Below are 23,460 nucleotides of genomic sequence, written 5' to 3' on the forward strand. Positions count from 1 at the left end.
GCCACAGTGGCAGAGCTGGGGGAGGAGCCGGCAGTGTTCCTAGGCATCCCTGCCCCAAGTTCTAGCAGAAGAACCGCAGCCTGTGTGCGGGGGGGGGGGGGGGCGGGGGGGCGGGGGGGCGAAGCTTGCTGCGGGTCCAGCTATGCCCTCCTCCCCTCAGTGCTAGGGAGACGGACAGCAGGCCACCCAGGAAAGGGTGCTGGTGCAGGGTCAGCACAGAGAAGGGCAGCAGCTGCGGGGGTCTGTGTCAGCAGTGCTGTGCTCAAATGACTCAGGAGGGGCCCCTTCTTAGATCTGGGCCCCAGGACGTGAGGGGGGGTGGTGTGGCAAAGCAGGAGCCCTTTGGCCTCTGCCTTCCAGGACTGGTACATCCGCCTCGTCGAGTCCCAGTGTTGGACCAGGTCAGACTCTGCGCTGCTGGAAGGGGCAGAGCTGGTGCACAGGATCCCTGCCGGCGAGCTGGCTGCCTTCATGATGCACCCGGTGAGTGGGGGGCTGCTCGACTTCCTGCCCTTGTGACGGAACCTGGAAAGGGAGCTCCGGGCTTCCCAGCCCACAGAGCACCTGAGAGCAGGGGCTGGCCTGCAGAGGGAGGGGCCTCCAGGCACTTAATTGGAGGGCGAGGTTTAGAGCTGAGAGCCCTTGAGCTGAGGCTGATGGCAGTGGCATGTCCTGGGGCCTTCACTAGGCGCTTTGTGTGGGGGGATGGGGAGGTGTACGTGGGGGCGTCTAGCCTGGAGGCATGGCTAAGAAGAGGCTGTCCTGACCCAAGAGCTGTAGCTTCAGCATTCCTAATCCTGAACTGTCACCTGGAGCTTCCCTAGTAAGCCCCCAAATCGTCAGCATGGCCTGTGAGTTCTGTGTGCCGGGCAGCAGTGTGGTGGGGAACTCCTGAAGAAGGTCGGAGGGAGGGCGGGGCTGCCGCCGTTGTGGTGGTTGAGCCGGAATGTCAAGCACACAAGGCCGCCCCTCATCCACGGCCCGAGTGACCCTGCGGGACACAGCTGCCCCTAGGCCTGCAGCTCTGCCTGGGCACATCACCACTGCACAAGCACACCCATGCTGATTGTGATTCCACCTGAAACGTTAAAACCTGACGGGTGGAAGGTGAAAACACTCGGGCAAAACATGGCTGTGGGGCCGTCTTCCCACCACAAGTCTGACTTTGCTCCTGGGACTCCTGATTGGTCAAGCGGGGGTGTGGTTGGACAGACGGGGCAGCCTTAGTGTTGTGTTCTCATCAATCAGAACATTGCAGGGTGTGTCACAGGAAATCAGACAGCAGTGTAGAATTAGAAGTGAACGTGCCGTGAGTCAGTGATGGAGACCTGCCCGACCGAGTGGGGGTTTGAACCCCCAGCTGCAGGGACACTAGGGCTCATGTTCAGCGGTGCTAAGAATTTGTTTGCAACCCCGGGGGTCTCAGAAACTCCCTCCCTGCCTCGCCTGCCCTGGTTGAAGGTCTGCTCTCCCTGCTCTGGTTGCAGGAGTTCAACCTGAGCCTGCTGGCCCCGTGCTTAAGCCTTGGCATGAGCGAGCTCGCCTTGGGCCAGACCAGCCCTCTCTTTGAAACGGCCCGCTTTGTGACCCTGGACCGGATAGCTGGCCTCGTCCAGCAGCTCCCAGCCACTCACCAGGTGTTCCAGCCCTTTCTGCCTGCTGAGCCCTCTGCCTACTGGAGCAAGCTGGACGGCCTGTTTGGTAATGAAGACAAACACTTGTCCTTGCCCAGAGTAACACAGTGGGCACTGAGGGCCTCCTGTTAGCTTTCCAAGGGGGGCACAGCCTGGGGGGCAAGGCCCCCAAACGGCTCGCTCCCTCGCTGGTTGGCTGGCTGGCTTACCAGGCTCTGGTATCAGGACTGCTGCTTTGTCTCAGGGGACGCTGCGCTGTACCGGTCTCTGACCACGCTGGCCCGGGCCCTGGCGCAGTACCTGGTGTTGATCTCCAGAGTGCCCGGCCATCTGCACCTGCCCCCCGAGAAGGAGCGCGACACTGTGAAGTTCGTGGTGATGACGCTCGAGGTACGGGCCTGAGCTGAGCGGCACGTGTCTGTGGGACAGGTCGGGAGAGTAGGCAGGGAGAGGCGCTGCACTCCCTGCACTCCCTCCCCCTCCTAGGCAGGGCCGCCCTGTGCCCTCTGTGACTGGCACCTTGTTTTCTGAGGGAAAACAGCCCCAAGAATAGGGTATAGAGCCGGATTGTAGAGGAATGACACGCTGGGAAGTGTGGGCATATCCGTCAGGGGACTGAGCACGCAGCCCATGCCAGCATGTGTCCCAGCGCTGTGCCGTGCATGCTGGTGCCAGCTGCGCTCTGTCCCCGTGAGCCGGCGTGCGGCCCCAGGCAGGAACGTGTCTGAAGGGGCCTGCTGGCCACATAGTGGGGGGTCTGGCTCACAGACCTGAGTGGTCCCTGCCAGTTGTGGAGTGCCTGCTGTGGGTGGGACAAAGACCAGGACCGACCTCTGCCCCCCTGCTCCTCTCTCTAGCTGAGAGGCTCTGTGCGCCCACCCGTGGAAGAAAGCCAGGTCTGGGGCCAGGAGGCTTCCCCAGTTTCCCCCGGCTGGTGGGAAGTAGCCTAGCTGACATTAGGACGGCCTCCAGCTGGCTCTCTGCCTCCTTGGCCGTGCAAGTCAGCCCAGGGTCCTGGAGCTGGGAGAGGGGCAGGCCGGGATGTGGGCATCTCAGAGGACAGGTGCCTTGGGAGGGAGCCAGCGGGAAGCCGGGAGCCCATGAGACTGGATGGTAGGGGGATAGTGGTGAGTGCTGGGGATGGGGGTGAGGGGGGACAGTGGAGAGGAGGGCAGAGCTGAGCTGTCAGACTTGCAGGCCCCAAGTCCCCTGCAGGGCGCGACGCTGACGTGTTCCTCTTCCCCACCCCCCACCCCAGGCCCTGTCGTGGCACCTCATCCATGAGCGGATGCCGCTGAGCCTGGACCTGCAGGCTGGTCTGGACTGTTGCTGCCGGGCGCTGCAGCTGCCGGGCCTCTGGCTCCTCCTGTCCTCTGCCGAGTTTGTGACCCACGCCTGCTCCCTCATCCACTGTGTGCGCTTCCTCCTCGAGGCCAGTGAGTAGGCGCAGGGTGCTTGTGAAGCACTCACCTGGGGTGGCCTGTCATGGAGCCGAACTTGAACTGGGCTCCGCGCACTTGTCATGTGCATCTCTGGGCTGCTTGGCCTTCGGATGAAGGGATAGCATCCCAAAGATGGGACATAGACCAGGTGTGAGGTAGAAGCCACTGGTTCCCGGGGATGTGTGCTTGGGCGTAGGCTCTGGAAGGGGACGTCAGTCTGGGTGCGGGGTCTGTCTGAGTACTGCAGAGCGAGTGCCCAGGTGTTGGGGTGGACAACTCCAGGTTCCTGGGTCCTTTTGGGGAGCCAGCTGTCGGGCTGGCTGATGCTATCAGCGCACCCTGGAATATCTGGTCAAACCTTCAGGGGAGAGCCGGCCAGCAGCAGGCACTAGGGCGGCTCTGGAAACCTGAATGCCGGTCTCCAAATCCTTGAAGCTTCACAATAAGCAGGAGGTTGGCTGCCAGGCTGGTGCCCCCACAATTTGCCCACCTCCCCCTCCGTCCCTAAAGTGGATGGCGTAGGACTGACTAGGCAGCTGGCCAGGCCATTTACTCTGTCCTTTTGCAGTCCTGGTGCAGCCCGGGGACCAGCTCCTCAGCCCGGAGAGGAGGGTGACCGCACCCAAGCCGGCCAGCGAGGACAGAGTGGACGCACACCCCCCACGTAGGTCTGCAGCCCTCCTTCCTGTCCCTCACGCAGGGCCTGAGGGTCCCTATCAAGAGACCATAGGGTGGGGAGTCTCAGCCTCGGGCACCCTGCATGGGCTCCCTCCTCACCCCACCTTACCACTTCCGGGCCCTACCCCCGGGGGCCCACGGCAGGCCGCCTCGAGTCTCATCCTGGGAAACTGGGGACAGCAGGCAGTGAGGAGTGGAGACGTCCGTATCCCTGAGTGCCAGCGTCAGCCCTCTGTCTGGTGGGATGGTAAAGAAACGGCTGCCCTTCGTAAAGGGGAAAATAGTCGCCACCGTCCCCCCAAACGATTTACCCATCGACTTCTTTCCATCTCGATTCTAAGGTGATTTCTGAATGGGTGGGGCAGCAGTTTGTGGGGAAACGTGGCAGACAAGGATTCCCAAGAGTCTTGTCCCCAGACCCCTCAGCCACTGGCCGAGGACCAGGACCCTCTGGACCTGGCGGAGATGATACGGCCTCGGGGGCTTCTTTCTGCTTCTCAAAAGCCCGGGGGTCTGCTCGGGGCTCTGCCACCGCTTTCGGAACTTGTGCATGCCCGCCTTTTCTGGCTGGCACTGGACCGGCGTGGCACGACACTGCCCTGTTTGGGTCCTGCCCACGTGTCTGCAGTGGCAGCGATCAGGCCTTCTGGTGAGGGCCGCCCGGAGCCATCCTCACGGATGCTGTGTGAGCTCATGTGCAGACCGTGTCATGAGGGGCACCCTCTTTACTGCTGGCCCTCTGTCAAGCATGGTGCCCTTTCCCAGGACTGGGCCTCCTGTCCACATGCCTAGGTCCCCGGGAACAGCTTTGGGAGCAGTGGCAGCCAGACCCTGCTGGGGTGGGTCTCAGGTTCCGCCCTCCAGCGTGTCCTCGGTTTCTCGGACCTGCCTAGAGGACAGTGCTGACCTGACTGGTCACTCCCTGCCTCCCATCCCTTCCCAGGGCAGCAAGCAGGCATGCCTGGGTGCTAGGTGACCATGAGCCATGGCAGGGACCTGGAGGAGGGGCCCGTGGGGTTGGGCTCTTCCTTGCCCCTCTGCGGACAGTTTCCATCGTTCTGGCTTGAGAAAGGAGCCTGGTCTCTAGCCGCCCTTGTAGAGGCTGCCCCGTTGGTCAATGTGACAGAGGCAGCCGGTCTCTCTCTCGGGGAGCCCCATGAGAATGTGTCCTGGGTCCAAGACTATCACCCAGAGATGCCCATGGGTGTAGCAAACGGTGTTCTCATGCACGTTTTCTGCAAGCAACTTGTGCCCAGAACCCCAAATTGAGAAGCTAGGGTGCACGTGTGTCAGGACCTCAGCCCACAGCCATATCTGGTCATAGGAAACAGGGACTAGGGGTTCCAGCATGGTCTTCATGTGATGTGTAGGAAGGGCCCAGGGTCCTGGGTGAGTGAAGCAGGGAGGGTGCTGGCTGGCATTGTCTCCTGGGGAACCACCGGGCTGTGGGTGTCATCAGGGCTGGGCCAGTGGCTGGGAGAACACCTGGGCTGACTGCCTGACCCGTCTCTGGCCTGGGAAGCAGGGAATAGGCTGAGTGGCTACTCTCGTGTCTCCCCAGGTCCCCAGTACGTCACGGTGGCCTGTGAGATGGTGGCCGACATGGTGGAGGCCCTGCAGTCGGTGCTGGCCCTGGGCCACACGCGGAGCAGCAGCACTCCCGCCTTCCTCACGCCCGTGCTGCGGAACATCGTGGTCAGCCTGGCCCGCCTGCCCCTCGTCAACAGCTACACGAGGGTTCCGCCCCTGGTGAGCCCACACTCCCCTTTGTCTCATTGTCTCAGGCTGAACCGGCCACAGCGACGCAGGGTGTAGTGCTGAGCACAGGGTCTGCGTGGCCACGTGCTTTGGTACAGCTGCGAGCATGGTCTCAGGTGCGGTTTGATCACGGAGTCTTGGTGGCTAGTCACGGCCTCAGTGTCTCAGAGTGTGGCTGTGGCCCTGTATCTCGGGGTACAGCTGTGACCACGTGTAATAGGGTATGGTCTGAGCACATCCACATTTGAGCTTAGCCCTGCGCTCTGGCACTCCCTTCTACCCAGTTGAGAGCAGTCGGGACCACAGCAGCTAAGGAGGGGAAGGTGAACTGGGCCTGGGCCTGCTTCTCCCCAGAGCTGGCACCCTCCCCTCCCCTCCCAGCCTTCTAGCCCCACAGTCACAACAGGGTGTTTGCAATCCCAGGCGAAGCCTCCAGGTGGAGGCCAGGTGGTGAGAGGGGCTTCCAGGCAGGGCCCCCTCTGAGAACAAGCCTGGTGTGGCGTGGTTTCCATCAGGAGCCACCACAGTGGGTCCTGGCAGTTTAATACCCGTGTCTCCACAGAGCAGGGGTGCAGGGCGTGGGGTGCAGGGCATCCTTCAGACGGAGGGCCTGGTGGGTGGGGGCTGCTCGAGACTGAGGAGGGAGGGGAAGCTCCGCAGACAGGCCAGCAGTATAGGAAGCTGGAGTCTGCTGGCGGGTGGGCAGGCAGGTGCTACGCTGGCACAGGCAGTGCAGACCAGCCCCCAGTGGATGTTTGAGAAGCAGCCTCGTGAACCCCAGGTCCGGTGAACCACGGGCCTGGGCCAAAAGGCATGGGTGCTGGCCTGAGACGGGGAGGCTGAGCTAGACGTTTCCTCTGCTCAGCTGAGTGGAGGGGGAGGGATCTGGTGGACAGGCTCAGGCCCTGCCCCACAATGCCCTGGGGCCTCAGCCTGGGCTCTCACAGCTGTCTGGGGGAACTGCCCTCCTGTTGGGTGGCCTGCCCCTACGTGGTGGCTGGCAGGCCACGGAGCCCTCCAGAAGCGGGGCCCAGGGCTGTCTGCTCAGTGTGTGGCTGGTTTTCACATCCCACCCCTATCATCCTGACCTCCCGCAGAGCTGGGGCTACAGACACTGACTGAAGACCCGAGTCGCTCCAGCGGCCAGGCCTCCACCCTGTGTGGCAGCCCAAACAGATCTTTCTGGGGACACCGCTGATGACGGTGCTCCGAGGCACAAGTGAGAGCCCCATGCCACGTGGGGCTATTTTCTCATAGCAGCTGTCCGACAGACGGCGGGTGCGCTGACCAGCTTGTTGCTTCACCCCCAGGTGTGGAAGCTCGGGTGGTCGCCCACGCCTGGAGGGGAGTTTGGCACAGTGCTTCCCGAGATCCCCGTGGAGTTTCTGCAAGAGAAAGAGGTTCTCAAGGAGTTCATCTACCGCATCAACACCCTGGGTACTCCTCACATGCCGTCGGGCGGCCGCAGAGATGCACAGAGCATGCGGCATGCTGCCTGTCATGCAGCTGCAGCTGGCACCTCGGCATGGGCGATGGGGCGTGTGTGCACGAATCCAGCTGTTCTACGTCCCAGCCCAGGGGAGGCCGTATTCTATCTGTACCGCCCTGGGTTAGAGAGTACCCTCCTGGGGCTTCTCAGGAGGGCCTCTGCTTAGCCCTCTTCTGAGAGGCCTTGTCCGTGGTCTCAGAGCACGTGAGAGCCTTTGGTGTGAACCCCTGGGAGTTGGCCTGGAGGGGTGGGCAGTGCCAGCGGCATTGCTGCTCAGGAAAGGAGCCTGGCTGGCCTCATCAGCTTGCTCCTTGAAGTCCCCTTCCTTGGTTTCTGAAGCCCTGTGTGTGCCTCCACCTTTGTCTCCCCCTGGAGACCCCTCAGGCGAGCCGTCGGGAGTCAGGAGCTTCTGCTGTGCATCTCCCTGGGGAGTCCCTGATGGTCTGCTCCCCATGCTGCCGACTCTGTGGCTCCTGCCCACCTGGTGCAGCATTTGCTCTCAGGACGCTGATGGCAGACTCCTCCCTCTACCCTCTCAGTGGGCAGTCATGCCCTGTCCAAGACAGATCACAAAGAGGAGGGTCCTCTGTCAGGTTGGCCCTGGCTGGTCCCCCTGCCCAACACCAGGCCCTTCTTCAAATTTGCTGAGCCGTCGGCCAGATGCACAGACAGATGCAGGCCCATCTGTCCCGTGGATTTCCCTTTGCCTGCCAGGCATTTGCCCAGTTTTCTCTGTAACCACATCATCTTTCCCATGAGCATACGTGTCCCGACGCCTGGGTCCTGAGATCTGACTTTGAACATATGTCTTGGGTCCTCAGCTGCCTGGATTGGGGTGTGTTGGTGGTGTGTCCACCCCCCCCCCCCCACCACACACACACACACAAGCGGGACTGGCAGGGGTGGCCCTAGGCCAGCCTCTGAATGAGTGCTGACTGAAGGGCCACTTTGAACACGCCTGCACAGAGCCCGAGGACATCGCCGCACCTGCTCTCCGTCGGTCCCCTGTGTTGGCACTTGTGGTCAGGGCCAGGGGAGACTGCTCTGGCCCCTCTGTCGGTGCTGTGTTGGGACGGACAGGGCAGTGGGGTGTCCTGCCTGGCCCTTGAGGTGGACAGTGTCGTCCGATGGCACTCGGCCATGGTGGGAGGTGGGAAGGCCAGTGGTTAGTCAGCCTGCCCCTTCATGGGCAGTCCTAATCCGCCCCTCCCACCCCTGTGCTCCGCCCTGCTTTCAGCTGACCTCTCGGTGCGTGGGCAGCATACGTGTGTGTGTTGCTCTTGCTAAGTGGAGGTGGTAGAGTCTTGTTGGAATCGTTATGGGGTGTGCCCCCCACCCCTGCCATGAGGATGCTGTTCATCCCTGCTCTACCCACAGGATGGACCAGCCGCACGCAGTTTGAGGAAACGTGGGCTGCCCTCCTTGGGGTCCTGGTGACACAGCCCCTCTCCACAGAGCAGGAGGAGAGGCCACCGGAAGTAAGGCCACGCCCAGCCCCACCCAAGATGGGCACACTGGGTGGGCGGGTGGGCTTGAAGGCGAGAGTCCACCTGTGTGTGGCCTGAGGTCCTTGGGCAGGACTGTGCCCAGGCGCTGGCTCTCGTTGCCCGTTGTGTCTGTGCGCTTTCAGGGGCCTCCCGGCTGCACACCAAAGGGAAATGGCCCCTTTCCTAATGGCCTCAGAGGGTCCCAGGCCTCTCAGGGGCGACCAGTGAGAGCCTTGTTCTGGGGAAGCCAGGGCTCTGGGTCCTTCACCCTGAGAGCAGGTGGGAGGGAGGCCGAGGGAGGCATGGGTGCAGAGCTCTGTGTTGGGGCTTTGCTCTGGAAGGAGGATGCTGGCCAAGCAGGTGCCCAAAGGCCTGTGCTGGGCAGGCTCACACAGAGCACCACTGGTGGGGGCTCCTGGCCCTCCAGTACTTGGGGCCCCTCCCCCTGACCAGACCCAGTGAGCTGGAGGGCCCTGCCTGCCCCTCTGGGGTGGTGCCTGCTGGCCCGACCCTGTGCCTTTGTGCTCCCCTTGCAGGAAGACACAGAGAGGACGCAGATCAATGTCCTGGCTGTGCAGGCCATCACCTCCCTGGTGCTGAGCGCCATGAGTGTCCCCGTGGCTGGCAACCCTGCGGTGAGCTGCTTGGAGCAGCAGCCCCGGAACAAGCCACTGAAAGCTCTGGACACCAGGTCTGCACTCCACTCGTCCTGTCCTCCGACACCGACCCGGGGCAGCACTGCCCCCGGCGCCATCTCTCACAGGGCAAGACTGGGCAACACTGTGTGCCCGTGACCTTTCTGAAAAGGCAGGGCTGATTAGTGACTACCCACGGGGGTGGGGTGGGTGTTGGCACAGCTACAGGAACACAGGCCACAGAGAGGCCGATGGGAGCTGGACAGACCTCCATCCTGGCGGAATTGCGCCCATCCCTGCTCGCTGGCCATCTCTGCGCCACGCTGGGGGGTGGTGAAGGGTTCCTAATCGTTATTCTGCTCTTGGGTCTTGGTTCTGCATCTTAGGCTTGGGAGGAAGTTGAGTGTCATCCGAGGGATTGTCGAGCAGGAAGTCCAAGCCATGGTTTCTAAGAGAGAGAACATCGCCACCCACCACCCATACCAAGCCTGGGACCCCGTCCCTTCTCTGTCTCCAGCCACGACAGGTACCTCGGGGAGGCTTTGTTTGCCCACAGGCATTGGTGAGCTGGTGGCGCAGGCAGCCAAGCAACTCCCGGGGGTGGCGGTACTCTCGGCTTGGCAGGGCCAGGGCGTTGGCCTCTTTGAGGACATCACATCTGGACTGAACAGACGTGCCTCTTGGGGACTCACCATCCATGCTTGGGGAGCACAAGAGTTTTCAGGGGCTAGAAGCTGTGGCCTGCACCCCCAAACACATCACTCCCATCCTGAGTCAGGGTGCTCACTGAACGCTGAGCCTTAGGCCTCCCATACACATGGTGGTGCGCTCACCTGCCTCACAGCCAGCAGATCTTCCAAGTGCAACACTTGGGAGGTGTTGCCTATGTAGGGCTTCATAAGCCAGCACAGTGTGTTCTCCATACCTGGCAGTGCCAGGCATGAGGGGGCTCGGCTGTCATCAGCCCATAGGCGCCCGAGGCTCTCACACACATGAGAAGTGGGTGGGTAGTCGGAGGCGTCTTGCAGCAGCTCCCACTGGAAGGGCCCAAGCCCCCTGCGGTGTGTGTGCTGAGACCCAGAGGGCAGCACACAGGGTGGGTGCTCATCTGCCCACACACGGAGAGGCAGAGAAATCCCAGCGGGAGGAGGGGGCTGCAGCCTGTGGGAATGAGCTTTGGGCCGAGGAGCTCTGTCTGCATGAGTGCTGGTGCTGAGGGCGCTGCGCCCCTGCCAGCCACACCAGACTACGGGTGAGGAAGCCAGCAGTGCCTCGTTCTTTTCAGGGGCCCTCCTCGGCCACGACCGGCTGCTGCTGCAGATCAACCCAGAGCGCGAGCTGGGCAACATGAGCTACAAGCTCGGCCAGGTGTGTGTCCCTGCCCTCGGGCGTCTCTGTGTCTGTGCCCACAGTGCTGTGCCGGGGACAGTCGTGGCCAGGCTAGGCCGAAGGGGGTGCACGTGGTCAGAGGGCCTCCTGGTGGGCTCCCTGGCCCTGGATTCCTCCGCTCCTAGGACCACTCTGTTTCCTGGCTCGATGATTAGTTTTCCCAGTTACTCCCAATCTGCCATTAGCACATCACTGCTTTTAGATTGGTAGGGACCATTTTTTAACCAGCAGTTCTGACAAATGGGGTTTAACCATAGTGCGTGCAGACCAGGCTTTGAGACCTAGCCCAGACAGCTGTCGTGAGTGAGTACCATGGGTTAGCACCCCTGCAGGGAGTGTCTGCTAAGATTCCAGGTTTACCACAGGTTAGTACCACGCTGACCACCACAGCCTCTGAAGTGATCAAGTGCCTGGCTTACCACATTGAACGGCCCATGGACAGGCTTCCAGGGTTACCACAGATCACTGCCGAGAGCGAGGGCCTGGTTACCAGAGATCACTGCCGCGAACGAGGGCTTGGTTACCAGAGATCACTGACGAGAGCGAGGGCCTGGTTACCAGAGATCACTGCCGAGAGCGAGGGCCTGGTTCATTACAGGTGACCCACTACCAGTGATTGTGTGCCAGGCTTGTAAAGAAATCCCATCAACTGGCTTCATTGCTGCCAGGACTTTGCTATGATGTCATGTGGCAGTGAAAACCACCCTTTGTAAGCTTTCTTCTTCACCCCCTTTTCACTGCCCCTTGGGGGGACCTCTGCTCATTTTGAGGCTTTTCCCTAAAACTGAAGCTCTCAGGCGGCTCTGTGGTCACCTGCCAGCCCTGAGAGGCCACTGTGCTGTGTGTGCCCTGTGGTGGCTGCAACGCTGCCCTGAGTGCCCGCCCCCTCCTTTGCAGGTCTCTATCCACTCGGTGTGGCTGGGCAATAGCATCACACCCCTGCGGGAAGAGGAGTGGGACGGGGACGAGGATGAGGAGACTGACGAGCCCACGCCCTCCTCGCCGCCCACATCCCCCATCAACTCCAGGTCCTGCACTGCCCCGTCCCCTTGTGTGGCATGTTGGGCGACCAAGGGGCAGCTTTGGGAACTTGCCTGGTGTCTGTGCTCTCTGCAGGAAGCACCGGGCTGGGGTGGACATCCACTCCTGCTCGCAGTTCCTGCTAGAGCTGTACAGCCGCTGGGTCCTGCCCTCCAACTCAGCCCGCAGGACGCCGGTCATCCTCATCAGTGAAGTGGTCAGATCCGTGAGTTTACCTTTTGGACCTTTGCATGCACATGCACACGCACATGCAGGTACCAGTAGCGTGGGCGGTCGAGTCAGGGCCAGCTCATCAACTCCCAGTGACCTCACAGGACAGTGGAGTACTGGGTGCACTGCAGACAGACCTCCACACCGTGCCCTGCAGGGCTGCCGGTGGGTTCAGATAGTAGTCAGGCACCTTAGCACCCCACCACTAGGAGGACGCCCCGACCATCGTCCTCTTCTGGCGCTCTGGCCCCGCAGGCAGAGGAGGCCTCAGGGACCCTACAGGACAGAGTGGGACTGCCCCATAGGCTTTGCAGACTGTCCTCTACGGGGTTAGCCGCCCAACCCCTGAGCCCTGAGGGCTCCTTTTGGGGGACGGGGCCACCTGTGAGTTCTAACTGCCCACCTTCAGGGAGGAGGCAGCGCTTAACCTGGGGTGTAATATCTTCAAGATTCACTGTAAGCTTGTGTTCTCGGCCAGCCGAGCCCTGGAATGGAGTTTCATACTGCCTTTTTGTGACCCTTTGGCGCTCTGTGGAAGGGCCATGCAAAGGCCATCCAAGGGGCTCGGACCTTCCCTGTCCTCCCACGTCTCCTCCAGACCCGAGGTGTCTGTCAGCACGCTGCCTGCTCTTCAGACCCCTTTCCGTCTAGACTCAGCAGGGGCATGAAAAGTCCAGGGTGGTCAGGCTGGGCTCTAGAGGGTGGCCAGTGGCTCATGTTTCCAGAAGTAGCCTGCCAGACCCTTCTGCCAAGTCCACGGCCCGTTGCACTGCCGGCACGCCCTGGCCTCCGACCGTGCCGGGTGCGCCCTCAGCCCACGGCTCCCCTCTGCCTGCAGCTGCTCGTGGTCTCGGACCTCTTCACGGAGCGCAGCCAGTTTGAGATGATGTTCACTACGCTTATGGGGCTGCACAGGGTGCACCCCTCCGAAGACGAGATCCTCCTCCAGTACCTGGTGCCCGCCGCCTGCAAGGCGGCTGCTGTCCTCGGCATGGTAAGCTGGCGGGCACAGAGCCGCACCGCCCCTGCCCTCTCCAGTGACAGCTGAGGGCCCCGGTGCCACCCCAGTCAAAGGCCCGTGTCATCCTGAGCTCCAGCGCTGAGACGAGATGGCCGGGGCAGGCAGAGTCCTGAGTGCTGTCTGCGCACAGCCTCTGCTGGAGCAGCCCAGTGTGGGCCTCCTGGGCCTCTCCACCACCACTGCCTGTCCCCAGAGTCAGTGTCCTCTCCCACCCAGGTCCCAGGCCCCCTGCTGCCTCCTCTGCACCCCCTTCTCTGGTGTTCCCATCCTCAAGGCGGCCCTCTGTGCACACTGCCTGCCCTGGCTCCACGCGCCCTTGTCTCCTGGGGCAGACATGCCTCCACTGAGCGTGTGCCTTTGCGGGCTCCCCTTCCCCCCGCCCCCAGCTCTGTCTTCCCGGTAGGACCATAGCTGTAGCAGCCAGTGGTGGTGACACTCCCATGTGGGCAGGGCACCGTCTGGGACCCCAGACTGTGGTGTTTGTCCTTTCTGAGCCACAGGCGCAGGCAGGTACTGTGCTGGAGCCAGGCTGGGGCCCTCTTGGAGGGAGAAACAATGGAGAGGCTGGCTCCCCTCCCGGCCCTTCCTCTCATCTCTGTGGGGAGTCTGCTGCAGGCGGGTCAGGCCAGGGCCCCTTGGGCAGATGCTGTGTCGTCAGGACCACCTTAGGAGTCCTAAGGAGAGAGCCTGCCAGGCGACCTCGCTGCCCCAGAGACCTGGTGACCCACAGACCGCAGAGTCTGCGCACTTTCAGTGACGGGTAGACACAAGGCTGTGGCAGCTCTCCTTGGTCTTGCTTGACTACCCGGCCTGGTGGGGGTGAGGTGGGGACAGGACATCAGGATGAGTGAGGACAAGGAGAGGAGGGTCAGGCCACTCTCAGCTTGAGACGGTGGGGGTACAGTACCCCACACAGGCTCTCAGTGAGGCAGTATGTCAGGACGAGAGGAGTCCACCCCCCAGCTTGAGACAGAGGGGTGGCTGCTGGCTGAGGGGGACGGTCTGCAACCTCAGGCACGGCCGAGCATCAGTCTGCACTAGTCACCCGTGGGCCGCTCCCTTCGATCTGGGGCATGGGGTACAGTACCCCACACAGGCTCTCAGTGAGGCAGTATGTCAGGACGAGAGGAGTCCACCCCCCAGCTTGAGACAGAGGGGTGGCTGCTGGCTGAGGGGGACGGTCTGCAACCTCAGGCACGGCCGAGCATCAGTCTGCACTAGTCACCCGTGGGCCGCTCCCTTCGATCTGGGGCATCTCGGGCTGTTAGCAGGGACCCCAAGTGTGGTGGCTCTCGGGAGCAGGACTGAGGGCCCCAGGGAAGGTTCCCAGAGCAGCCTGACAGGACTCAGCCTGAGGCCGTTCTCATGGCTGACACGGAGCAGGGCACATGGCAACGTCTCGGGATGCTGACATGCTGGGACCACTCCCAGGAAAACAGCAGGTCCTTTAACGTGCGTCACGCTGTGTGCACACTGGGCTCCCTCCTGAGAGCCTCACGGGACAGACACCCTTTCTGAACATGCAGCCGAGCCTGGGGGAGGGCAAACTGTTCTGTCTCACTCCCCTCCCATTGAGGCATGGGATCAGCATGGGCAGAGGGCGCTGTCCAGTGTGGGGCCGCTATGGACAAGAGGGCATGCGATTAGAGTAAGGGTCGCAGTGGGCAGAGGGCGCTGTCTGGCTCGGAGGTGCTGGGAGAGCCTCGCTGTGTGCCACTGCAGGACAAGGCCGTGGCGGAGCCCGTCAGCCGCCTTCTGGAGAGCGCCCTGCGCAGCAGCCATCTGCCGGGCCGCATCGGGGCGCTGCACGGCGTGCTCTACGTGCTCGAGTGTGACCTGTTGGACGACACCGCCAAGCAGCTCATCCCCACCGTCTGCGAGCACCTTCTCTCCAACCTCAAGGGGCTCGCCCAGTGAGTGTGGCTGCGGCACCACATCCCTCACATGCTCGTGTCACTCGTGTGGCCTGCTCTGCCTCAAGCTCTCCCCAGTCACAGGCTCCCTGGATCCCCCATCCTGCAGGCTCCCACAGTTCCCCGATACTCAGGCTCTGTGGACTCATACCAGACACCTCCCAATCACACACAACTGGGCCAGACCCCTAGAAAGAGAAGCTTCGTTCCCTCCCGCTGGTCCCCGCGGACAGCACGTCCAGTCTGCCAGCCTCAGAAGATGCACTCAGACTGAGACACCAAGTTGCTGGCTAGCAGAGCTGCCCAAGAAACCACCCTAGGGGGCAGGGGCCAGAGTCTCCTCCCCACGCCGGTGGGAGAGTCAGCGGTGGGAGAGTCAGCGGTGCGACCTGAGTGCAGGCGGTAGGGAGGCCAGTGGAGAGTTTGTGACAAGGCACGCAGCCACAGTGGCACCTGTGTGTTCTCCAGGACAGGGTGGTGCCTGGGCCCATCTGGCTTCTGGACCTGAGAGGTTCCCCTTGGCCCATCACAGGGTAGTGAGCACTGGGGTCCTGGACGACCCAGGGCAGGCCAGTCTGCATGCCATGACAGGAGGAAGCAGAAGAAGCAGTGGGTTCCCAAACCCCCAGGCTGCTAGTGTCACCACCCATAGGGCACAGATGTGACCATCCATGCCCTTTGGGCAGGGAACAGCCATCGGGGTGGGTGGAAGGCGCACTTCCCGGAGCCCCTTGGCTGCACTTGACTGATAGGCGTTTGTCACCCACCCAGCTGCGTGAGCGTCCACAGCCAGCAGCATGTCCTGGTGATGTGCGCCACCGCTTTCTACCTGATGGAGAACTACCCGCTGGACGTGGGGCCTGAGTTTTCCGCCTCCATTATCCAGGTGAGCCCCCTCACTGCCCTGGCGACCCGAGTGGCAGGGATGTGGTGAGGTGCTGGGACGTGCTGATGGCTCCTCTGCAGATGTGCGGCGTGATGCTGTCGGGCAGCGAGGAGGCCACCCCGTCGGCTGTGTTCCACTGTGTCCTGCGTGGCCTGGAGCGGCTCCTCCTCTCGGAGCAGCTCTCTCGGCTGGACGCCGAGTCCCTGGTCAAGCTGAGTGTGGACCGCGCCAACATGCACAGCCCGCACCGCGCCCTGGCTGCCCTGGGCCTGATGCTCACATGCATGTACACAGGTGGGCGACGGACGGACGGGAGGGTGGACTGCCCAAGCCTGGCCCATGCCTGCATGTGCACAGGTGCTCAAAGAGGCGGGCCATACCTGAGTCCATCCATTGCCCCACTTACAGGCATGGAGCCCCCAGCACTTAATGGCTGTGGGGTGGGAGGTTGGTTCTAGCCGCTCATGGGGCCATGACTGTGCGTGTCCGTGGCGGTCACCCCGCACCGGCTCTTTTTCAGGGAAGGAGAAGGCCAGCCCGGGGAGGTCGGCAGACCCCAGCCCTGCGGCCCCAGACAGCGAGTCGGTGATTGTGGCTATGGAACGAGTGTCGGTCCTGTTTGACAGGTGAGAGCTGCACCTGTACCTGGTGCACCTGCCCGCCTCGTCTCAGGGCTCCCCGTGTCCTGGGACCAGAGTTAGGGTGTTAGGAGAGGACATGTCTGCGAGGGCCTTGAGGGGCTGGCCAGCTGGAGCCCCAGTCAGGAGCAGCCCTCCTCGTGTCCTGGAGCCTGTGTGGGTCACTTGGCTCCCACCACCACAGGAGGGTCTTAGTGGGGCCCCGGGCTGTGTGAGAAAGGCAACAAGGTCCCTGCGCAGTCCCTCTGCATCACAGCCAAGAGCAGCGGGGCCGGGGTCCCATGGCTGGTCCCTGAAGCAGCAGCAGCAGCAGCGCAAGCTCACAGGAGGGGTCTGTGGAGTGGCAGCTGCACGGGCATTTGGGGGAACATATGCCTGCCAGGAAGTGACGTTGGATGGAAAGCCACGCCCTGTTCGTGAGGCCCCAGCCCACTGCAGGCTGTCAGGCAGGCCACTGGTCTGCACTCGGCCGGGGGTGGGTGAGGGGTACCCCCAGGGCGGTCGTGTGAGGGACGCTGACCCAGCAGGAGGCTACAGGAGCTCATACCTGCCCTGTTGGAGGGAAGGAAGCTCACATGCTCCTGGCAGGAAGGGCCAGCAGCACAGGGCAGGTTTTGCTGTGTGATGACTTCATCTGCAGTGCGCCTGGGCCAAGCTCATCCTGCCTTTGACTTCACGCGACTGGCAGCCCCTTGTTGGCCCCTCTGCCACAGTAGTGACCAGCTGAGGTGACCGGTGGTGGCGTGGGGCCCCCTTGCGGTAGTTGAGGGTCAGAGGCTCATCGGAGCACTGGCTAGTGATGTTTTGGAGCTGGGTGAGGTCCTCACTGCTTCCTCCTCCCCTCAGAATCCGGAAGGGCTTTCCCTGCGAAGCCCGAGTGGTGGCCCGTATTCTCCCGCAGTTTCTGGACGACTTCTTCCACCCCCAGGACGTCATGAATAAGGTCATCGGGGAGTTCCTGTCCAACCAGCAGCCCTATCCCCAGTTCATGGCCACCGTCGTGTATAAGGTGACCACTGCCATTGTGCACTGGCGGTCACACCAGGCCGCGTCACAGTTGCCCACAGCACCGCCCCCTCCCTCTGTAGGTTGGCTGCCCACACACGTTGCACGTCCCCACCTGCTTTCATCTCATAGCTCCTCATCCCCCTCCCCTGCTGCCCACCATCGCCTGTGTCCCCGCGGCCCCTGCAGCCCTGGCCTCCCTCCCTCCCTCCCAGGTGTTCCAGACACTGCACAGCACGGGGCAGTCATCCATGGTGCGAGACTGGGTGATGCTCTCGCTGTCCAACTTCACGCAGCGCACGCCTGTGGCCATGGCCGTGTGGAGCCTCTCCTGCTTCTTTGTCAGCGCCTCCACCAGCCCCTGGGTGTCGGCAGTGTATCCTTTGCGGGACCTGGGCCCGAGGGTCACATGTTCCAGACCTGCTCTGTCCAAACCAAGGCGAGGAGCCCCGGGTGTCTTTGGCGCCCTCACAGTGCACACATGAGGCTGTTGGCCTCAGAGAGCACCTCGGCAGAGAGCCTACACTGACAAGGAAGCAGAGATGTTGCTCACTCACCACCCGAGGACACCCCAAGGAGCTGGGAGCTGGGGGCCCGTGCGAGCTGGGGTCTGAGCCTGTGTCCTCCACGGGGCTGGGCTGGCTCCCCGGGGGTCAGGGCTCCGGGCGGTGAGTCCCCTGGACACCATCCAGCCCTGTCCAGGCCCAGCAGGGGGTCTTGTTACTCTGTCATCAAGCTGTGCCATCCTCTTGGGCACAAGTTTAAATAGGATGAGTCCCCACAGCACTGTCTGTGCCAGCAGGCCCCCTTGGCAGCCTTCCCCAGATAGACCACAGAGCCTTAAAGCAGGCAGCTGTCCTGGTGGTGGCAGGGCCTTGCCCAGTGTGTGGGGCCCTGGCGGTGGCGGGCACAGACTCACTGGCTGGAGCAGCTGTGGGAGCAGCAGCCACGCTCTTGCTACAGGGAGCCAGGCCGGTAAGTGCGGGCAGCGTGGCCCTAGCACCTAGCCCCACCATGGGGAGGGCTAAACCTGGCCCCGAGAGGTGATGGCAGCTACAGGGCTGGCATCAGGCAGTGGCCATCCTGCTGCTGCTGGGGCTGAGGGGCTGGCAATGGGTGCGCGGGTGGGCGAGGCCACACAGCCGCCTGCTCCTTAACACAAGCCCTCCAGGCTCCCACACGTGGTCAGCAGGATGGGCAGGCTGGAGTTCGTGGACGTGGGCCTCTTCTGCCTGGTCGCCACAGACTTTTACCGACACCAGATAGAGGAGGAGCTGGACCGCAGGGCCTTCCAGTCGGTGTTTGAGGTGGTGGCCACCCCCGGGAGCCCGTACCACCGCCTGTTGACCTGTCTGCACAGCGTCCACCAGGGCACCACGGGCTGAGGCATCCAGAGGGGACTGCGCAGCGGTCATCCAGGGCAGACTCTGGATGCCATGCGTGCGGCAGGCAGAAGCCCCCTTGGCAGCGATGGGCCAAACAAGGAGTGTGTATGCAGGCACCTGGGGCCTCCACCAACCCGTTCTGGGCCAGCACTAGGCTCTGCCCTCGCCGCAGCCACAGCCGCTCGCTCATCTGCCGCCCCGGTGGGAGTCGGTGTCATTGCACTTGGAGGGCCCCCAGGAGATGCAGGCAGCCTGTCTGGGACTCATGCAACCCGGCAGGCACGGGGGGCGGGGGCAGACACCCAGCACCATCCCTCCTCCTCTCTCTTCTCAGGATCTGAAATTTAATTCTATCAGTAAAGAGATGACTTTTAACCTAACCGCTTCTCTGTCCACGTCAGCTGCATGCCTCAGGGACTGTGAGGCAGCACTCTGCTGGGGCTTCACCTCTCAGCTCGGCTGCTGACCCTCCCTTCACGCTGCCCTGCGTGCGTGCAGACCCCCTACGCGGTCAGGTGGCCGTGCAGCCTGCTGGAAGGGCTTGTCAAGTGCGCCCTGCCCGAGTCAGCCCTCCTGTGCAGCAGGGCCCTGCCGGTACCCCCAGCCCGTGTCCATCTGAACCCTCGGGGCAGGACATGGAGACTCCATTGGGCAGACCCAGCACCACGGCACTCCCCTCTGCCGTCAGCCCACGGCACAGACCTGTGGGGGGGCGGGGTGGTGGTGATGTGGCAGGTGCAGGTCCATTTACACCCCGATGAGATGGACCTTGGTTCACTGGGTCCTGCTGCCCAGAGCTATGGACCCCTGTGGTGCACAGGGTCAGCCTGCAGCCATCTTCCGGGTGTGAGAGCAAGACCGAATTAGTCCACCTCAGGACGTGGCCCTCCGTGTGAAGGCTGTGGGGTGCCTTTTCCCAGCCAGTTGCAGCTGTTACATATGGTGAGGCCTGGGGACTTGTCCCCATGGCACCCAGTGGGGGCACTAGCCAGATGCCCCCTGAGCTGCATTGGCATGGTGTGAGTAAGGTGGGAGCCACCGCAACCTTGTCTGTGACAAGAGCTGGGATCCCTGGTTGTCACAGGCTGTCAGTGCCGACCCAGAGTCTACCTGCTGCTGCTGCTGCTGGGAGTGGGGGTGGACCGTGCCCGGGCTTCACCTGTGCAATGCGCACACGTGAGTCTCTGCCAGGACCCAGGTGCACAAGCTCCACAGGAAGCCCTGGCTGCTCTCCAGCTGGAGAGGTGGCTTTCATAAAAATGCCACAAACAGTTGGCTGCACAGCCAGGAGGTAGGGGCCCCCAGCCCTGCTGAGAAGTCCCCCATGAGCCTCTGCAGGAGGAAGGACAGTCCCACAGTCCCAGGGGGCCGTGTTTGGCTGGCAGGCGGTTGTTGGCGGCCGCAGCCCCCACGGTGAGAGTTTGGTAGAAGCAGGGTAGAGATGTGCCCTTGGTGCCCTCGCTCAGGGCTCCCCCAGAAACACCCGCCCGCTGCTGTTCTGTCTGCGCCTGCGGCAAGGGAACGTTGAGGAAGGAGCAGAGATCGGAGGCACCTGGATAGCCAGCACTGACCAGCACCCGGCATCACTCAGGACAAGCTCAGGCTGAAGGAGTGGGTGGGCCGGCTGTGCTGGGCTAGAGTGTCCTGCTGGGTTCTTCCCTGGGTCTGCAGGAGGTGGGGGCGGGGGGACAGAGGGAACCAGGCCTTCCTTGGGACTTCCCTGCAGGGTCCTCTTCCCTATTGTTGGCAGGGGTGTCCGCACGCAACCATGGCCACTGCTGGGCTATGGGACTGTGATGAGTGGGCCGGAGCCCTGTCCTTCGGCGAGCAGGGAGGACTGTGAGGGTGACAGACTCACCCTAACTGCTGCCGACACTGTACAGCCCGAAATAAACCATGCGCCCTTGCCGCCTGTCTGCTGTGCTCCCTGGGTCAGCGTACTGTGCACCCCTCCGCTGGAGGGTGGGGTGGGGTGTGTCACGCGCACAGTCCCCCACAGGCGGCCCTGGCACACAACTCCATGTCACCTCCACTGACCTCACAGGTCTCCATGGAGGGCGGGGGCTGGGGCTGGAGAAGGGGGCAGGCTTTGACCTTACACAGAGGCATGCCTGCTGACCACTGCCACCCTGGAGACCATGCCCACAGGCCCATCCCACGGCTGCCTGGCCACTCCTTTCTCTGAAATGGTGGCGGGAGGGAGGGCGGCGGGGAAGGCTTTGTCACAGCTGGCTCCCCCTTCCCTCGGGCCTGGGGCACAAGGGATCCCCCCATCCCAGCCAGGTGACTGTCCCATGTCAGTGCCCCTCCAGGGGTACAGGGAGATGCAGCCATCTGCTCCCTTTCCATGACTGAGCCCCAGGTAAGGGAGCCCTGTGGGTGAGAGGCAGCAAAGCCCCACAGGCAGACCGCCATTCAAGCACATGCCAGACCCTTTCACCCGGACAGGGTAAGCACACACAGGACTATCAGAAACATGCTGTGGGGTAGGGGGGGGGGGATGGAACCCTTTTTTCTGGAGCTGCTCCCTGCACCCCTGGTTGAGGCAGAGGTGTCCCCAGGTGTCTAGAGTGACTGCCACCCTTGCCTTGGGTGGGACCGGATGGCCAGTCAGCCCTGGAGCCTGGTCACGCTCAGGACTCAGGGGGTCCACATCTTGACTTGCTACTTTCCGGGAAGTGCAGAGTATGTGGAGAGGATCGGGCGCGGGTGGGGGGATACAGGCGGTGTGGGGTGCAGTGCGTGGGTGGGGAGGGATCTGAGGCCTAGGTGCGGTGGGCATCTGGTTGGGTGTGAAGTGTGTAGATGGTATGATGTGATCATGTAAAGTGGAGGTCAGGTGTGCAGGTGAGGGAGGTGGGGTGAAGGCTGGATGGTGTGGGTAAGGAGCTAAGTGAGGCTGTGATGGGGTACAGGGAGGGAGACAGGGAGGGGTGGGGATGGGTGCATGTGTGAAGGGTGAATTTGATATGATGTGGGGTAAGGCGTGTGTATGTGCTTGGTGTGAGCTACGTATGGGACAGGGGTGAGGGGCAGTGGAGGTGTGTGTTTGATAGAGTGTGTGTACAGGGGTGAGGACCCGTGGAGGTATGTGGAAGGTGGAATGAGTGGTGTGTGGATACAGTGACTGGGTTAGGGCTAAGGGGTGTGCTGGGTGTATGTGGGATGAAGCAAACAAGGTGAGCTTTTGCAGGGTGGAGATTGGTGCAGGAGCCCCATCTGCTACCAGAGCAGGGACCTAGGCTGTGAGTGGACCACCCAGTGTGCACAGGATCAAGACTACAAAAAGCCAGCACTTGCTGAAGGGTGTGAGTGCGCCTCTGGGGGACGTGGGTGCTCTGGTGCTGCAGAAGCAGGGTGCTGAGCGGGGAATAGCAGGTGTTTCCTTGGCCTCTTGATCTAGCCAGCTGCCTTGCCCATCTCACTGGGCAGTTCTCCCCCTCCCTCCCTCCTCCCCTCCCTCCTTCCCTCCTGTCCCAGTCCTGTCCTTTGAAGGGTCCAGTACCGGCACGGTGGACAGACATTCAGGCTCAGGATCCCAGTGGCACACTTGGGTTGGGGTGCAGCAGTCCCCCCAGGCCCAGGGCCAGAAGCCAAGGGGTGGTGTGTGTGGGGGTGGGGGGGTGAGATCCCTGCAGGAGAAGGCTAAGCAGGATCCGAGTTACTGCCCCTTCTGTCCTAGGACACTGCCACCTCGCCTGTCACCCTACCCCTCTGAGACCTCAGCTCAGCATCTGTTGGCATCTGGCCACCCTCCTCACCCCCCACCCTGTCCCCTTGGTGTCTGTGGATCTCAGCCAGCCCAGACCTAGTCCTGGCGGGGACTCGCTCGCACGTGGGTGCACAGGGCATGTTCCCCAGCCTCGCCCAAGCTTCCAGAAGCTGCTGGCCTCCCTTTGGGGCTTCCTGTGGTCTGTCCTGAGCTCACCTGTCAGCCAGAGCCCACACCCTTCCACTGCCACCCTCCTGCCAGCAGGGCAGAGCAGGCCGCGGTGGACAATATATGGACAAGGGTGCCAGACTGGACCCACCCTCCTTCCAAGAGAACCCTAGGGCCCGGGGAGAGTGGACTTTCCAGCACAGCAGCCAAGCCAAGGCCCTGACCTCACCTACCACCTCTCCCCACAGGTGCTCCTGGACACCCTCCCGGGACCCTCTGCCTCTGATTCCACACAGAGGGTCCCCGCAAGCCATGCAGCTGTGCCAAGGTATGAAGTCCCCTCCAGAGCATAGCCCCCTCCCTGCACCCACCTAAGTAGCCGGCGGGGAGTTCTGCTCTAGAAATAACCCCAGGGCACCGTCCCCTGGGGGGTGACCACAGGAGTGGCTCCCGACCTGCCTGGGCCTCATCACTGAGAGGCTGGTGTGAGGGTGGGGTTCCCACCTCTCCTCTCTTCGAGGTGACAGGAAGGTGTTGGGAGGTCAGAGATCCACGAATGCAGGTTGTCTGGGCTTGCAGCCTAGACTGGACATCCAGTGGTCAGCAGCTGCCCCAGCAAGCATTGGGATGGCGGACCTAGTGTTTGCTTCCCCAGGCGGGGGACACGGTGACACCCTGCGCAGACAGCTGCCCCCTGTCCCCCAGATGTAGACAAGGCCTAGGCAGCTCCGTCCACCGGGACAGCCCACCCGGCTCTGCCCTCTTGCGAAACTTGGCTGCGGACTCACCAAAGAAGGCTCAGTGATGACCATAGGACCTTGGGGGAGTCCCCTGTCTCCTTTTCTTCCACTCCCCTGGGCACCATCCCATCCAGACAATGCTCCTCGCCCCGTTGTGAAGATGAGGCAGCAGGCTCAGGGTATGGTCTTGGTTTGTCCAAGCTCGTGTGCTGCCAGAACTGGCCCTCTC

At 62.6% G+C, this 23,460-nt stretch overlaps 1 protein-coding gene across 2 annotated transcripts in view; it reads left to right on the top strand.

The window, feature by feature from the left end:
• Positions 1-20,487, top strand: part of HTT (huntingtin) — an 83,923-nt gene extending 63,436 nt beyond the window's left edge. For both annotated transcript variants that reach the window (XM_075544638.1, XM_075544639.1), the window contains exons 47-67: positions 361-483; positions 1,488-1,701; positions 1,879-2,024; positions 2,893-3,070; positions 3,645-3,740; positions 5,316-5,503; positions 6,823-6,949; positions 8,379-8,479; positions 9,025-9,179; positions 9,510-9,649; positions 10,409-10,491; positions 11,410-11,540; positions 11,629-11,758; positions 12,602-12,757; positions 14,507-14,697; positions 15,469-15,583; positions 15,664-15,877; positions 16,104-16,209; positions 17,068-17,230; positions 17,442-17,602; positions 18,398-20,487. In XM_075544638.1, the coding sequence (XP_075400753.1) occupies positions 361-483; positions 1,488-1,701; positions 1,879-2,024; positions 2,893-3,070; positions 3,645-3,740; positions 5,316-5,503; positions 6,823-6,949; positions 8,379-8,479; positions 9,025-9,179; positions 9,510-9,649; positions 10,409-10,491; positions 11,410-11,540; positions 11,629-11,758; positions 12,602-12,757; positions 14,507-14,697; positions 15,469-15,583; positions 15,664-15,877; positions 16,104-16,209; positions 17,068-17,230; positions 17,442-17,602; positions 18,398-18,611 (3,132 nt within the window). In that variant the 3' untranslated portion in view covers positions 18,612-20,487. The remainder of the gene's footprint in view (positions 1-360; positions 484-1,487; positions 1,702-1,878; positions 2,025-2,892; positions 3,071-3,644; positions 3,741-5,315; positions 5,504-6,822; positions 6,950-8,378; positions 8,480-9,024; positions 9,180-9,509; positions 9,650-10,408; positions 10,492-11,409; positions 11,541-11,628; positions 11,759-12,601; positions 12,758-14,506; positions 14,698-15,468; positions 15,584-15,663; positions 15,878-16,103; positions 16,210-17,067; positions 17,231-17,441; positions 17,603-18,397) is intronic.
• Positions 20,488-23,460: the final 2,973 nt, after the last annotated feature.

Source organism: Tenrec ecaudatus, chromosome 3 (assembly GCF_050624435.1).
Source record: "Tenrec ecaudatus isolate mTenEca1 chromosome 3, mTenEca1.hap1, whole genome shotgun sequence".
NCBI lineage: Eukaryota > Metazoa > Chordata > Mammalia > Afrosoricida > Tenrecidae > Tenrec > Tenrec ecaudatus.